Source organism: Chinchilla lanigera, unplaced genomic scaffold, assembly GCF_000276665.1.
Source record: "Chinchilla lanigera isolate Chin_1 unplaced genomic scaffold, ChiLan1.0 scaffold00009, whole genome shotgun sequence".
NCBI lineage: Eukaryota > Metazoa > Chordata > Mammalia > Rodentia > Chinchillidae > Chinchilla > Chinchilla lanigera.
In genome coordinates, this window is record NW_004955410.1 from 6,862,796 (window position 1) to 6,880,867 (window position 18,072).

The 18,072-nt window shown below is 38.4% G+C and overlaps 1 protein-coding gene across 1 annotated transcript in view; it reads left to right on the forward strand.

Moving 5' to 3' along the window:
• The window catches only part of Magi2 (membrane associated guanylate kinase, WW and PDZ domain containing 2), a 555,913-nt gene that overhangs the window by 123,681 nt on the left and 414,160 nt on the right, over nt 1-18,072 (forward strand). The window contains exon 4 of the mRNA XM_013510511.1: nt 1,686-1,765. Coding sequence (XP_013365965.1) covers nt 1,686-1,765 — 80 coding nt within the window. The remainder of the gene's footprint in view (nt 1-1,685; nt 1,766-18,072) is intronic.

Genomic DNA, 18,072 nt, shown 5'->3' on the forward strand with positions numbered 1-18,072 from the left:
TAAAAGCTAGCATGCTGTCTTGATGATTTATTATGTGATCAGATTCACTGACTTTATCTGATCAAATTATGAGAGCCCTGTTCAGAGGCTGCTGTCACTGAGGAGTTCGTAAAGGTGAGAATGCTGGCGAGCGCTTTCTCTTCATCCCACCTCAAAGAGAGATAAAGGGAGTCTTTCTGGAGAGCAGAGATGTAATAACCACAGTGCCTAGTGCCTCAGTTCTCCAATCAGATGAGCACACGTAGGCAGAGGGAAGGATCTTCCAGAGAGCGGTATTTGAACAAAGCTTCGACCCTTTGGAGCAGCTTTCCACAGCCTGTCTTGACTCCACCCTCCCTCCTTCCTTAGGCTTGAACTCAGTTTCTGTGAGTTTCCTATTCGGTACTCTTCCCGGGAGAACTGCCTGGCCTTCCGTTTAAATACAGATGGGTTCCTCAGATGATCTCACTAACGCTGTGACTCTGCTATGATAAAATACAGTTAGGATTCAATGAAGAGAACAATGTACATGCAAAGTTTGTGTCATCCTCAATTTTAACCTCAGTACTTCTGTGCTCACATTTTCGAACTATCTGGCCCTAACTTCTGTTTCCAACCTCATTTCCACCTTCCCTTTACAAACTTCACACTTTTCCACATGGGTAACCTTGCACATTCTTTTCCTGAAGCTCTCAAAAAGCCCAACATGCTTGGTGATTTGTCGGTGATAGGAAGAGATCTCCTGATAAAACTGCACACAGTAAATATTTTAACTCCAATGAGTAGTTGCGCTGTTGTGTGGTGCTGGAATTGTAACATTATAATGTGCACCTGTATTTCTGGCCAGTGCTGGAGATCTGATTACCTCATCTCAGAGCTCCTGCTCTGGTTGTTCTGTGAGGACCCAGACTGCTTTGCTAATAAGTCCACCAGGTGATTCTAATGCAAGCAATGCAGGGACCGCGTTAAGATGCACTCCTCTGCAAATATCTCCCTCTTTTTCACATTAGATTTCTGCCGAAAGATTCACAAGAAAAGTTGTTTTTTTTTTTCCGGAATGAAAATGTCATTTTTATACTACTTCCTGGAAATTCCATTCCAGAAACATCAGAAGTCAGGCTCCTTTTTTATCGTCTACCTTCCGAACTAGGTTGAAAGTACTGGGGAGGAAGATAGCTGAATGTGAGTTAATGACACTGCTATTAGTCACTTTTTGAGAAAATGTAGGAATCCCAAGAACATGCTGTAACTTGCAGCCCTTTGGTACTGCCTCCGCCAGCCCTTGGTTAACAGAACAATTGTTTATGCAAAGGGCAGGTTGAGGATGAGCATAATGCTTTTGCAAAACTCAGGAAACAGTATCAGGGTCTGTGGACTGTGCTCTTCCAACTGGAGAATCCTGTATTTGTAATAAATTCCTTTTGCTCTGGATGAGTTCTGCATTTTCAATGAGGTGAACTTGGCAACATTCTAGTTGATTTTAATAAAAATAGCTGCTTTGAGGACAGGGAGCTGAGGTCGCCGAATTTACAGCTGCCGTGCACAATTACTCTTACACCTCCTTCAGGGCTCCTTAGAACCAGTAAGCAAATTAAGTGTATCGATTGCAATTTTGTTGGACTAACCCCGCTTATTTTTTTTTCTTAAGGAATAAACTTGGTTCCTGTTAGTATGTGTCTGTTCAGAGTGATCTCTTTTCTTTTCAGCCATAACACAAAGACAACATCATGGCTGGATCCACGACTTGCGAAAAAAGCTAAACCTCCAGAAGAGTGCAAAGAAAATGGTAGGTTATTAAGTTTTTATGGTGTTTCAGCAATGCACTTTGAGAATGTTTGTGTTTCTTAAAAGAAGGACTCGCCTAAAGAAGCAGTAATCTAGTGGAAGCAATTTCCGAAATGTAATATTTAATGCTCAGATAGGAGAGAGAATTAAGTCGGCGTTTCAGCAGGGCCATGTGGGTTTGCTTTTTCTCCCTGAGGAGACTGTGCTGAAATCCACATCTCTGTCATCTCTGTTGGTTCTTTTTGACTCCTGGCCTGACTTTCCACCACCTATAAGGACTTTTGTTTGCAATATGTCTCTCTGAGGACTCTGCTCTTTTAGCTGGAGGCAGATAAGATGCATAGAACAACACTGATGTGAAACTATAAATAATGTGTAGTTTTGTGTTCAGAGACAGAGCATTCTGCCAGATACTAAGGAACCAGCTCTTGAAAGATATATTTTTTTTGTAATCAAACATTGAAATAAAAGAATTAATTGTATGCATGTCTTAGATTACCCTTACTGTTTTCCAGTTCTCGGTATAAATATGCAGCTTTGCTTAGAAACGAACTGCTTTCACACATGTGAAGAATTTTTAAAACTAATTTAGAAGACTAGCGGATTGGAAGTCTTGTTTGTAAATGAGTAAATGTATGTAAGTAAAGTCTGTAACAGATGATACTTGTAATTTTTAAAAATAATGAGTTTAATGTTGTGAATACTTCTAATTTTGTTAGAATGATAAATAGCATCCTCTCCTGATGATATATTATTTGGCCACATGCACAGCCTTTATTGATCAAATTTTGCTCTGAGGCATCTATCACTGAGGAGCTCTTAAAGGTGACAAGAACAACAGAGGATATTTAAACTTTTAAAAAAGTTTTTAAAAAGTCAATTTTTAAAATGTCTCTAATTCTAAAGCTCCTTTCACTTTAACAATAATCCTGACGTTCTAAAATAATGTTGTACTTTTCTGTTATTAGGCAACTGTTCACAGGCTAGGTATACCTCTGAGTTAAAAATTTTAGAATGGTGATTTCTGTGTACATCTAATGCATCAAAATAGACACATATATTTAGTTTTATATTCATAGCTACAATTGTGTCCCTTCCGCATCATAGGATAACTGTATGTGGTTGAATCTCATAAAACTTGTTATATGAGATGGACTTTTGAGCACAATTAGGTCACATCTCATTAACACCAATAAGATATGTGTTGCAAATTGTGATAGGTTATAAATTAAAGTGACCCGCTCCTTTGTATGTGTGAGCAACAATTTACTTATACCGCAGATGTAAAACCTTAGTATATCCTAATTAAAATGAATTGAACAATTTTGCAGTTCTGTGACATAGTGAACTTCTCAGCTGGCTTGCTCCTTTGAGTTGTTCTTTTCATTTTAAAAAGCTATTAGTCAAGTTTTAAAATCCTAGGAGAGATGCAGGCATAACATATTGCATAGCGATAATATTTTGCTGTTACCAATTTTCTGCACATCTGCATTTGTGAGTCTTCTCAGGATGGCAGAAATTTAGAACATGATGCCAGTCTCTGAAAACTGAGTCCTAAAAAATCATTCACGATTTAGGCCAATTCCTATTTGTTTCATTTTCTATGATATAAATAGAACTCATAGGCTTTATTCCATATATTAATGCAGTCTTGCACAGTAGACTCTAGCAGTGGAATAATGCTATTTTTCTGAACACACTTCAAGTTTTCTTGCCAAGGAAAATGCTTTAAGATAACATTGCTACTTATGTATTATTTTCCTTTCCTTTAAAGAACATGGCTTGCAATTGCTTAGGATGTTGAGTACGGATAAATCGCTGTTGGGCCTGCCAGTTAAATCAGTCTGGATCACATGTGAGCTCAGGCCCACTGTCAGTGCATTAATTTTCCGGATGCTCGAATGTGTATAAAATGTGCATTTAAAAATTGTGGCAGTTCCAGAAGGTGATCTCTTTCTCTAGCAAACCTTGCCCTTCCAGCTCAGACAGAAAAGTGGATGGCCCTGGTCAGTTCTAAACTGAGCTTATGGGAGGTGGGGTTGAATTCTGGTAAGACACAACGTAGTGTTCATTTGCTCCCGTTGTCAGGGCCTTTGCCTGCCATTGATTTCATCTAAGAGGTTGACAGACAACTGCAAAGGGCCAGGTAATAAATGTTTTAGGGTTTGCAGGTCCTCCCTTCTCTTTGCGATGACTCATTGTACAAGAACAGCCGAAGTCAGTATACAAAGGTCACGATGTGTTCCAATCAACTTTTATGGATGGACACAGTTTATATGCTTTCCTGTAACAAAATATTGTTCTTTGATTTTTTTTTTCTCAACCATTTAAAAGTATATAAGCTGTTGAAATGTGGGTATTACAAAAATGGAGAGAGGCTGGACCCACAGGACAAACTGTAGTCGAGGTTGTTCATGTGGAGCTTTTCACCCAGCGGGTCTTGAACACCAGCATTTTAAAATATTGTTCTTTTCAGGATTGTAGAACCACAGAGAATCGAGGGTGCTTTGAGAGAGTTTTAGCTTAGCTTTCTTGCCTGTAGATCCTGCAGCTTCAGAACCTGACAAATGTCAGAAGATAATTGGCCAAGTGCTTGAGATCTCAAGTTTGTATTTTCTCACTAGAGTCTTTCAAGATTCTTTCAAGATTCCCTTCAAGATTCAGCTCTTTGCTAGTTCCTCTGGCCTCCAGAAGTGGCCCCTTCCCAGGCCGAGTTTGGGCTCTGAGTCTAAAAGCCCCAAAATGACAAAGCAGCTGCAAAACTCCTTCCCTGACCTCTGCAGGGTTCTCCTCTCTTCAGAATCTTAGAGCTTCGAGGTCTTGTTGCATTGGTGCTGCTCTGATCCTTTAAACTGCTTGTTTTTAATATTTTACCTAGATTTTCTGCGTTCTTGTGGGTTTCAGGCTACTGACTCCATCCTACCTGGAATGGAACTTTTAGTGCAGTAATTTTTAAAATGCGTGTCTCAAAGGGTACTAAGTTGCATAGCATACATTATTATTCTAATTTCGATGTTAATTCCTCAAGGTGGTGACCAGTTGAACCTGTGTGCACACTTTGTATGCATGTATATAGGAGTGTGTGTGTGTGTAGGAGGATACAGACATGGATCTGTAAATGCGTGTGTCTTCAGCACTGTTTACATAGGTACATAATTTTGGGTAAATTATAAGAGGGAGCCAAGTGAAAGAAAGGTAGGAGGAGGCACCAACTGATTTAAGTTATCCTGGGGTAGGGAAAAAGCTAACAGATGTTTTCCCCTTGGTATCGTGGAGTTAAAGAGACTAAAGACGGCTCATTCAAATACATGTCAAATAAGTTCTTCACAACAAAGCACTCACTTTGCCTTTTTATTTGAGGGATGATACAACTACCAAACATAAAAACATACACTTCCTTCTTTTGCAATTCTGTTGAAAATACCAGAGCCATGGTGTTTTGTGCATTTGTCATAAATCTGGAGTTTTAGCACCAGCCTAGAAGGCAGAAAAACGTCCCCACCTACTACTTGATTCCAATATTAGACTTCGGGGGAGTGCTGTTTAGCAAGCCGATATAGTCTTACTTAAAATGCCTTTAAAATAGCAATTAGCTAATAAATAATGTGGAGGTGAAACTGGACTGTATGAAGGCTGGACTGTATGAAGGCTCATCCAACTTGTTCCCCCAGAGAGAAAGATAAGGGATTCCTCCTGAGATATTCCCGGTCGTAAGAGTTCCTGCGGGGACCCCTCCCCTAAGAATCACTGAGTTGGCCTGCTGGGAACAGTCTTCTGTTAAGGTTGAAATATGACAAAATTCAGTTAAGTTCACACTGCTATTGAGAGGAGAAGTCATATAGGATTTGGAGTCAGGAAAAACTGTTTCAAAGCCACATCAGCAAAGTACTGGACCCATCAGCAAAGTACTTAATTTCCAGGAGCCTGGGGTTTCTTCCCTGTGAAGTAGGAATCACATCTGTTTCATGCAGATTTAGTTCACGTAGAGGAAGTGCTGTCTTTTGGTACCACGTATTCTAGAGAACTGCATACTTCCCTTCGTTTAGGTGGTCCTCTGAGCCAGCAGCAGAGCCTCCTAGAAGACAAGGGGCAGATTCAGAGGAGTCCGACCTTAGCAGCTTTGAGCTACTCTCAGGTGTCTGAGGAAGATGGAAATGAACAGATCCACACAGACTACAATTGCCCGTCTAGTGATTGCCAGCTTGATGCTAACAGACCAGGGATTTCCCCCTCCATTCTGCTGAACCGGCTCTAACTTCTCATGAAGTTATAATGACATCTGTGTGAACTGACTGGGTGGCTTCATTTCTGTTCTTAGTATCTATGAAGTACAAGCGCACTTTCTTATATTGCTACACAAAAAAGTCACATAATCTTAACCTATTTTCCACATGAGAACACATTTCAGCTGACGTTAACTAAAACTGTGCACTATTACTTAATCTGTCTTTTTAAAAAAGTCTCCAGAATGCACTTAAACAAAGACAGAAGAAGTCATGTTTTAGAACATTTAATAAGAGGAGATATGCCTTCAAAATTAGAAGGAAAAAATAGAAGGAAGGAGTATTTAGCTTTAAGACTTTTTAAGTGAGTTTTATAAAACTAAAATATGAAGAAATCCATACTTTTATTTTCAGATTCTGTTTCTAGGCTACTTGATTTCTCCTTAAATCAGGGCTTTGGCCTTTTTCTCATTAAATTCCTGTTGATAGTTACTAATCTTAATTTCTCGAGAGAATTAACATGATCAAGTAATTTTACATCTAAGTATTTATTTTTCTAATCTGATGAATTTGCTAAGAATATGTTTGCAAACCACCAAGGAATTTTTCCACCATGAAGAAGTCATGAAAACAGACTAACAATATTACCTATTCAAGTACAAAAGCTTCAAAATTATAAAAATTCACTTACATAATAGTATTGAACACTTATCTTTAAATACTATGAACAAATTTGAATATTATTTTGTTTCTTTACTGATATCTGTTATTATAAAAATGAGGGGATGTCAAATAGCTTAATAGAAGCAGTTAATTCTTACTTAGCTACCTTGTAATTATCCGTATGAGTCATGGTTTTCTACAGCAACATTTTGAGCTCTGCTTTATCCAATAACATAGGACCATTTCCAATATTTTTGGCTCAGAAGTACTTAGAAATACCAAGAGCTTAGACATACAAGGCTTTTGTGGAGGAAATGATACAGCTTATTCAAAATAAATCATGTAGGATAGATATTCTACCGTAATGTGTCAGTACTGGAGTATGGGTTTGTTTGTGGCTGGCATCTATCTGTTCATCCCAGGACCCATTCTGGATTGAGTGATGTTCAGACCATGAAAGTTGTTATACATGTTGAACATTACCCTTGTCATTTATGTCTCTTCCTTTGTACCTGTAAGTATCTGTCGTAGCTATAAAGTAAAATCTATGTAAGGATCATGAAATTTTGTCCTGCTTTATTTCTTTATTGCTTAAATTACTCTTACATGCAGAAATGATTTATACCTGGTCATTACATCTTAATATATAAAACTTTTAAAAATAATATACTGTTAACTCTATTTGAACTACAGGATAGCAGAATGATTTCAAATGTTACCTTTTGAAAATTTTTGAAATTTGGAGCAGTTGGAAATTCACAGGAAGTGATAAGGGAATATACCATTGTGCTCTGAACACCCCTCATTAGCCTGTCCCCATGGTCAGCAACTTAGATAAATGTAGTGTACTGTCAAACCCAGGAAGCTGACAAGGGTAGAAACCACTGACAGCTTATTCAGATCAGTTGTACAAGGACTTGTGTGTGGCTGGGTTCAGTTATATCACATGTGTAGCTGTGCATAGCAGCAGCTGCAGTCCAGACTCAGAACTGCCCATCAGCCATGGGGTGAGATACCTTTGCCCAGCACTTAACCCTTGACTATCACTAATCTGCGCTTCATTTCAACAACTGTGTTATTTCAGAACTGTCATATAAATGGAATCATACAATGTATACAGTTTTGGAGATTGGCTTCTTCTACTCAACATAATTCCATTGATAGTCAAGTGTGTGTATCAGTAGTTAGCTACTTTTTATGGCAGTATACTGTACCAGTATGCTATAGTGTGGGTGGTGGATGTATTAGCTTTCTTACAATTTTGCCTTTTGAAAGACTTCTTGTTTCCAGTTTGGGGCTAATATGAATGAAGTTGCTATGGATACTGGTATGCAAGTTTTTATGTGACCAGTCATTTTTTTAATTTATCTTATAGAAAAGCCCCAAGAGCACAATTGTGAGGTTATTTGCAAGTACATTTTAGCTTTGGAAGACACCACTAAGCTGTTTTTGAGAGCAGCTGCACACTTACATTTTTGCTGGCAATGAACAGATGAACTCAGTTTCTCTGGGTCTTTGCTAGCATTTAGTATTGAGTAATTTTTAGCCACTCTGATGGTGCAGGGTGATACTACATTTGCTTTTATTAATCGTTAACCCCAGTGACTAATGATATCAAACATCATCTACATGGCCTAATTAGTAGAGTGCCTAATCACGTCTTTTGCCCAATTTATTTGATTTGAACTTCAGTTCTGAGGGTTCTTCATGTATTCTAGACACAAGTCCTTTTCTCACATGTTGTTTACAAACATTTTTCCTCCGGGTGTACTTTGTTTTTTCATCCTCTTGAGATCTGTTCCAGGAAAAAAAAAATTTTTTTAGACTTTTCCTTATATGAATCATGTTTTTGTTATCAGGTCTGAGAATTCCTCAGTAGCCCTAGAGCCCAAAGATTTTCTCATTTTTCCCTAAATATTGTACAGATTTACGTTTTATATCTAAGTTACCTATTTTGAGATCATTTTTATATAAAGTCAAAGTTGAGATTCATCTTCCCCTCTCCCTCCCTTGCCTCCTCCTCTCCCTCCACTTCCTCTTTGTCCTTTTCCCTTCCTCCGCCTCCTTTTGTTCCTCCTTCTCTGCTTCCTTCTCCTCCTTCCCCTTCCTGTGTGTTGCCTAAGGATATCCAATTACTTGAGTACCATTTGCTGGAAAGGCTGTCATCCCTCCATGGAACCGCGCATGTCTCTGGCATACATCACTGGGGTCCACTGATGTGTCTGCCCCTCCACTGGCACCACATTGCCTTCATCACTGTCCCTCGATAGTAGACTGTAATATTGGATACAATGGTATTTCTTACTTTATTCTTGATCAACATGGCCATAGCTATTTTATGCCCTTGGCCTTTTTATATAAATTTCAGAATAAGCCTATATGTCACTTCAAAACTTTCACTGTGATGCTGCTGGGAGGTGCTGTAAACCTGTATATGGATATTTTAACTAGTTTGAGTGTTCTGAATTCTGAATCTAAGTCTTCCAATTCTTTAAGTCTTCTGCGAGTTCTTTCACCAGCATTTTATAATTTTTAGGAAAAACATTATATTTATTACATATATATATGTAGTGTGTACCTAGATACTTCTTTCTTAGGCAGTGTAAATGGTATTGTATTATTAATCTTAGTTTGAGAATGTTCATTTTTTAGTATACAGAAAGCCAATTGATTTTGTTTTGTTGATCTTGGATTCTTTGACCTAGCTAAATTCATTTGTGAGTTACAGGAAGGTTTTTATAGATTACTATGATTTCCACCGAGACAATTTTCCATTCATATAATCACAAGATATTCATTACCTAGGCTGTTGACGTGGCATACCATACTGAGTGATTTTCAAATACTGGGCCAGCCTTCCATGCATACATGAGATAAACCTCACATGGACGTGGTATTGAATTCTTATCATCCTGCTTTTCTATCTGTCTACCTGTCAGTCTGTTTGTTTACATGCTGGGGATCTAACCCAGGCCTTCACCGTGATAGGCAAATGTTCTACCACCCAGCTACACCCCAGCCCCAACTTGGTAATATTTTATTAAGAAATTTTGTGCCTGTGTTTATGAGAAATACCAGTCTGTAATTTCCTTTTTTTGTGGATGTTTATCTGGTTTTGATATTAGAGTAATATTAGCTACATAAAATGAGTTTGTAAGCATCATAAAACTGGTGTTGATTATTCTTTAAATGTTTGATAAAAATGCCTAACCTGGAGATTTGTTCAAGGAAAATTTAAATACAAATTCTGTTGCTTTACTAGTGATAGAATTATTCAGGTTGTTCTTCATTTTGTTATAATTCTGGTAATTTGAGGTTTTACAGGAATTGGTCCACTTCTTCCAAGTCATTGAATAAAACATTGATCTATTTTTTCCAAGTTGTTAAATTTGTTGAATACATTCAATGGATCTGTCCTCATTCCACTGTTCTGTCCTACATCCCAGCAAGATTTGAATTTCCATTATTTTGTTTTTGCATTCATGATTTCTCTCTGATGCTTTTAAAGTGAAAGCTGCTTTAAAATCCTCCTCAGATAACTCATATATTTTCTTTTAAGTATTTATCTTTGTTAAGGTCAGCTGATTGTCTTTTTTCCTCCAGTTAGTGATTTTCCTGCTTCCTGGTATGAGTTATATTTGAGTTTATCCTGGACATCTTTTACCCAGACATACTAAAAATGGACATTTCAAACAAAGTCCTTGTTTCAGCAGACGGTGTCCCTGTTTTGTATGTAAGTTCTAGCCTATTTTGTAGGCTTGTAGAATTGAACTGTTAGCCACAAGGAAAGCAAAATAATAGTAACAGTAATAATAATAATAATAATAATAATAATAATACCTGCTGAATCAGTTTTCAAAGTAATATACAGTTGAGAAGAAAATACACTAAGCTCCCCAAAATAACGAGAAGCATTTGCTAGTGATGTGGAGAATCACTATTTTCGCCATGCAGGAGGACAATAGAAGACACTGAGCAAGGACTGGAGTGTGCAGAGATTTGGTGAAAGAGCTGCAATTTGAGCAGAACCCTACATCTAGGTCAGATGAGGTCGTGCTTCAAGGCTGAGGTCCCACGGAGTACTGCACTGAGTGGGCTACTCTCTCCTCTCCACCTTTCCCTGGATGGTTACTCTCATTCCTATGAGTGCGCCTCCCAGCTACCTGCTCATGACTCAGGTTTTCCTTTCAACTCCATCTGATTCTGCCTGTTATCAATACAGTACTGTTGTAGTCAGGGTTTACAGGAGAATAGACTTAATACAAGACACATAACTTATAGGGTTACTTTATAATACTCACCCAAAGAGTCAAAAGCAGAAGCGTGTAAGAGATCTGTCCATGCTCTAGAGCTGAAGAATCCAGCTGAGGGCCTGGGTCCCAAGGCAAGGTCCTGTATGAGTCCAGCTGAAAACCTAGAGCCCATGGCAATGTCCTCCATGACTGGAGGCCTAGAGCCCGTGACTGTTTCATGCAAGTCTGTATTAAGGATCTGCACTGGGAAGGCCCAAAGGTAAGGCGGAAGCTAGAAAGTCTGCACCAGTGGGTAAAGGATCTGTGCCAGCAGGCTGAGGGTTCCTCACTACAGCCTGGAAGCAATGCTCAAGGTAAAAACCAGAGCTCCCTGAAAGAAAACCTCAGGCATCCTCAGGAACAGAGGGGACCAAGCTCCTCTGATGATGAGAAAGCTGAGTTCATATCAGGAAGCCAGCCTGACAAGCTTCTCCAGGAGAATCAACAGCACCATCTTCCCCTCCAGTTCTCTGATGCTGTTGGCAACAGTCTTCAGGAGGGCCTTCCACACCCAGCACCACGCTGACTCAGTTCAGCTGGGTGTTCCAAGTTGGTCCTTAGTTAATCCACAAGTACATTCAAATGTGGTATCAATTTCTCTTGCTTCATTTAGGTTGTATTTCTCTTAAGTCGTTATTACTAGGTAATTCTAGATGGCCCTGTCTTCCATGTCTACTCTGGCCTGGTCTAAATTTGTCATATGACCTTTCAAGTCCTCTTGAAGACTTATAAATCTTGTCATCTTCATTACTCATCTATTATTCTTCTATATATTCTTCTAATCTTTGGTCTGTATTTTCTTCTATGAAAATGTTTAGAGAGGAAAATGTTTCTTCTACTTCATGGAATCTGTTCTCTTGAAAGCTCATAGTAATATCCTATCCAGAAAATGACTTTCTGTCCCCATTCATACAAATCCAGGGCTTGTGTGTTTTATATTCAAAATTCTGCATGATTTTTGCTATTGCTCTACTCCATTTCTTTTTCGTAGGGGCAATGCCTGCTGTCGCTACTGTTTTATTTATTCCACTCTGATTACTAAATGTCTCATTGTCATTAAAAACATGTACAGGAAAGATTCACATAGCAATCACTCGTGGAACTTAGGGCTAAATTTCAAAAGCATCCACCACATATCAACTTGGCATGTTGAAAAAAAACATGGAGTTGATCTAGAATGTTAGGGGAGTTCTTCATAAAATAAGACCTAAGCAAGGGCTAGATGAACATAACTTGAAATACCATGACTTAAATTCCCCAGCAAAAATAATGTAGTTTCCCTATACTTTGAGTTTTTAATAACAACAAAAAAATCCAAATACTCTCTTTGAGTTCATGTCCCTATGTCAGTGTAAATAAATGTTAAATTTATTTATTTGTTTGTTTCTTTTTTTGTTTTGTTTTGTTTTGTTTTGTTTTGAGACAGGGTCTCTCTGTGACTCTCAGCAGGCCTTGAACTCACTATGTATTCCAGACTTGCCTCCAATTTGTAATCCTCCTGCCTCAGCCTCCTAAGTGGTGGTATCACAGACAGACACTACTAGGCCTGGCAACACATATTAAGTTTAATAAATGTTATGCACATTATGTTCCCTGGGGGGAAATCTATTGCATTTTTCTAGCCTCACATAGAGAATTTTCCATTAACATCTCAAATGAAAGATTGTATCTCCATCTGTGTCTGTCTGGGTTGATAGTCCTCTAGTTTTTATTTGTCTTATTTTATTTATCTAACCTTTAAGAGTCCACTGATAACAATTTCTTTTGTACAATGAATCTGGACTCTTAGAAATGAAAGCTTGGTTGAAGCTTATTTAAAATTTATTTTCACCCTCAGAAATTTGAAAGCTGCTCTCTTTTGCTTAGCCCAGTAATGGGGGCTTGGCAATCCTCCGTCACTGTTATATTTAATTTAATTATAACCCTAGTGCCTGAAGCTATGTCATATTAGCTCTTTATTCAGAATAATTTTGAAATTACCGTTTTCATCCAGTCTGAAGCTCAGCTGATGGGTTTTCTTGGAGCATAGATCAATGAAAATCCCGTATTTTAAGCTAATGCCCTGAAACAGAAATTCCTTTTTTGTTCTCTTCACCCCACTTACAACTCAGCAGAAACCGGATACCATGACGTGAACATTTCACACATTCGACAGAGAAAAAGCCCAGTTTGTATGTAATCGAGTTGCTACATGGGATAATTTCTTTTTCTCAAGTACATCCCCCTCTAGTTGGTTTTTTCTCACAGTAACATCAGTGTATGGATGGTATCTGAAAAAGCTTTCATAAACTGTGAACACATGAGCTGTTCTCACCATCATGGGATGCAGGATATGCAGCTTGATATATACCAGAGGCTGCTCCCCAGAGATGATGGGGCTTCAGCGGTAATGAAAACCCAAAGCACTGAGTTAGAGCGAGGGTCTCCAAGCCCAGGGCCACGGCTGTTAGGAACTGTGCCACCTAGGAAGAGGTGAGCAAGGAAGAGGGGTGAGCAAAGGAAGCTGCATCTGTATTTACAACTGCTGACCAGAGCTGACCATAGCTCAGTCTGAACTCAGACTCCTGTCAGATTGCATGACGTCAGATTCTCAAAGGAACCTGAACCCTACTGGGAACTGTGCAAGTGAGGGGTCTGGGTTGCAGCTCTTTCTGAGAATCTAATGCCTGATGACCTGGACTGTAGCTGAGGCAGGGATGCTAGCACTGGGAAGTGGCTGCAAGTATAGATTACCATTAGCAGAGAGGTGTGCCTGCCCAGAGGTCACAATACATCAAGTGCAAGATAAGTGTAATGCATTTGAAACATCTGAAACAATACCCCACATCTCACTGCCCTGTGGAAAAGTTGTCTTTCATGAACCAGGCCCTGGTACCCAGAATGTTAGGAATGGGTGACAGGACATTTGCCTTTTATATTTATCTGATCAAAGAGCTCGTTGAGCATCTTCCCTCTCTTTCATCACTCCCTTTCTTCTCTCTCTTCTTTCCTTCTACTTTAGGACTTTCATTTGGTTGCAAATAGTGTATTCTGCTAGTGAGTTTGTTTAGAGCAAAGGAGATTGAAGAGGTGTTGTGTTTATATCTCAGAAGGAACCATGAGTCCATACATAACTGCATAAGGAAATACAATAACATGGTGTGTCTGCATGTGTATTATATACCACTGGGCACAGTAGAAAAGTGGCATGGAAAACAATCCTGTGCTAAATAGGAAGGAATTCTTTAGAAGATGGATTTGTCCTGAGTTTTAAAGGGTTGAAATGTATTTCTGTTTCTTTGTTTATTTGTTTCAGTGCTAGATATTGAACCCAGACCTTCCCACTGTACTACAACCCTAGCTTTTTTTTGATATAGGGTCTTGCTAAATCACTAAATTGCCAAGACTGAGCTTGAACTTGTGATCCTCCTGTCTCAGCCTCCCTCCCAGAGTGCTGGAATTACAAGCATGATATACTATTGTACCTGACTAGACTCTGTCTTCTTCATAGAGAAATAAAATCAGCAATTACAATTTCTGTGGTGTGTACCAGGCTCAGAGTAGAAAGGGAGAACTGAGGAAGAGTTGATTGATCAGCAAGTCAGGGAAGATGTTCTTTAAGCTGTGATGCTGGAGTGTTTCAAAAGGTAAGGGAAAAAAAATCAGGAAAAGAGAGCTTCATGAAAGTTCTAGGGTTATAGAGATGCACCACCATGCCCTGGTAAGAACTGCCTTATTATGGGGAGATGCAGAGGAAAAGAGGGACTTGCTAGACACATGAATCAACTTGAAGGAGGTTAAGGGTGGAGAGGACAAGTAGTTTTTCCTAACTATGGCTGAAATCAAATCAAGTATTGTCATATATAAGATAAAAGTACAATGAGCATAGTGAAATAAAAGGCAGAAATTTTACACAATCATAGGTTGCCTGAGGCAGGTACACATATGTCATCAAAAAGAGAATCTACAAACTAAGCTCATTATCCTTTTTGTGTTGGTTGTAAACTGTAGAAAATGTAGACTGGGACCCCAACCAAGAAGTTTATTTGATAAAAGCTAATAATGGAATGAGATGGTAACAATCCAGACTTGAAGTTCTTGTTGTAGACTCTTGTGGTCTTGTACCTCCATTGCTTTTATGGGTATTTGTTGCTTACCAAAGATTTATCTTCTAAAGCATTTTCACAGATGCCAAATTTATCTCTATAAGAACTCTATGAAGTAATTAAAATTAATGTGCACATTTAGGAGACCAAGTCCTAGGGCAGTACAGTGATTTGCCCAAATCCATTGCTGGGAGGGCTAGGATTAGAATCATTTCCTTGGGGACCAGAGATGAACAACTGTCAGTGGTACCTAGGCCTCATGGTAGCTCCAGTTTTAGGTTTTGGGGAAAGGAATGAAAGCATACTATAGAGACACCCCATACCCATACAATATTTATCACAACACTTCTCATAATGCTCAAGTTATGGGATCAACCTAGGTGCTCCTCATGGATGAAGAGATCTAGAAAATGTGGTCTCTGTGGACAATGGAGTATTATTCAGCCATAAAGAAGAATGTACAAAATAAGTCAGGCTCAGAAAGACAAGTATTGTGTGTTTTCTCTCATAAGTGGAAAATAAACACAACATGAAAGTAGACAGGAGACCTCCTAGAAAGGAGGAAGTGGATGGTGGAGGTGGAGGTGAAGGAAGGGGAGGGTAATGAGGGGACATGACCAAAGTGTGTTCTGCACACATGTGAAATTGTCACAGTGAAACCCTCCCTTCTGCAAGATCAGTATGTACTTACAAAAGAGTCCCTGAGAATTATGATGTTCTATACCTTCTCCTAGAAGGTGGCAGACACTAAGATCACTGAGCTAGCATGAGCAAAAGGCTCATGCTAGCTTAAAAAATTAACAGTCATTTCAAAGGCTAAGAAGAGGCCAACAGCGTGTGTTCAGCATGGTACAGCTGGCGTTCTTGTACAGCTTGAGGATTCGTGCACCAAGGAAGCTTGAATACTCTCACAACGTTTTTCTGGGATTTTAGCATCCCATTAAGTGAATGGTGCTGCAGTTTCCATCTGTGGGCACCATTCTGTGACAGGGCACCTGACAATCTTGGAAATATGGTATTCCCTAAAGATTGGTAAAAACTGCCTTAAACTTATTAAATTGCAGTAAGTAGTCCTTACAGAATGCAGTAAGTGGTCCTTACAAAACCTTTTTCCTATAACTAAGAAAAGGCGTCCATTGGCTCCTTTACTGACTTGGGCCAAAGAGATTGCAATTTGTTAGGGTGGGTAAATATCACTTTTCCCAAGTGAAGCGGTCCTTGTTGTCTACATTTGAAAGCTGCTGCTGTCTATTCAGCAGATGTTTTTATTCTGTGTATGCTAATTGTATGTAAATTCATAGGCAAATCTAGCAAAGAAATGACTGTTAATTTTTTAAGCTAAGTGTGAGATAGCAGATTTAAGATACTAATATAGGTTGAGGAATTAAAGTTTGCCACAGGAGCAAATTGATTTTAGCAGCAGAAAAAGTAGTGGTGAATATTTGAACATCTCCAGACATAGTTAGTGGAATAATTGAATGCTGTCCAGAAAGCTCTGAGCCCATCTGGAAGAAACCAACCAGAGAAGAAACTAAAATGCTGGAGTCGGTAAGAATATGAGTTTTGTCTGGAGCTACAGTGCTTGGGTTTAGATGCCCTGCAGTTTTCTAGCCGTCCGAACTTGCACCATATGAAATTCTGCATATTATCATTAAGCAAAGTATATCATTTTACTTCTAACAGTCTTTCATCAGATTCCAGTATGGAAGAAAACACTTTACAATTTTCTTAGAAATATATCTCATCATAATACAGCCCACAGAATTGACTTCAAAACAGTCCTGTTCACTACTTCACTAATGTTTGTTTTGAATGTTAATCACCATGTATGGAATTAGTGTGTACTAGGAGTGTTGCTTCTATGGTCTTACTTAATTTGCACAATAGCCTAGGGATATATATATATATATATATATATATATATATATATATATATGGAGAGAGAGATTCATATATATATGTATATATATATGAAACTATTGCCATACACTGTGCAGAGAAGAAAACTTGTGATCAGTTGATTTGTCTAGGAAATAAGACACTGAAAATAAAGTCTAGTGAAATGTAGTTCCATTTACATCACACTTTTCTTCTCATTTCCCACCTTGTTGCTTGTCTTTGTTTCTTGAGGATTTTCTGGGGGAGGGCATGGTACTGGATAGTCTATCTGTGAGTGTTCTACCACTGACCTATATGCCCAGCCCTTTTTATTCTTTTATTTTGAGACAGGGTCTTACTAAGTTGTCCAGACTGCCCTTGAACTTGCAGCCCTCTTGCCTCAGCTTCTAGAGTGGCTACAATTACAGGCATATGGCGCCACACCCAGGCATTTTAACTGTTTTTTATTGTAGCACTGAAAAGATACAATATACCTCCTTTTATTTAAAAAAAAAAAAAAGCAACAGACAGTGTTATCCTAAATGTGGACATCTTAATCATATAATCTTGGCAAAGATAATTCACTTTTTAAAAAAGTGATTCACTTCTAATGTCACACAATCAATAGTCTAGAGCAAAGTATCTGTGACCTTGGAAGCAACTTGAATTGACTGCTAAAATTTACTGCTGCCACTTACCTTAATGACATCTTATACATTTTGTGTGAATTTACTTAAGTATCCTGAGCTTGACCGTCAAACTGACTTTATTATAAAGTGTTTTAGCCCATGGAAATGATAACTTTATGTCCTAGTTAGATTAATCCCTATATAAAAGATCTCTATGTTCAATGAATAGATTGGGATTTTCTTTCTATTTCAAGTTTGCTCCTATAAACATTAACCAACCATTGATTCTCTACACCTCTCTCTAAGTTCTGTGGAAGCAGGAACGTTAGTAATTGATGTAGATTTTTTCATGAGCCCATGTATATTTAGTAATATCTTAAAAGCCTAAGGCTTATATTGTGTTTGATTATTGGGTACAAAATGATCTAAAGCACAGATTGTACAGCATCAAAAGTGAACTATGAGGATAAAAGGTGAATTATGTTGACTAACTTTATTCCATTAAGAAGAAAAAATATGAAATCTTTTAAACATCTTT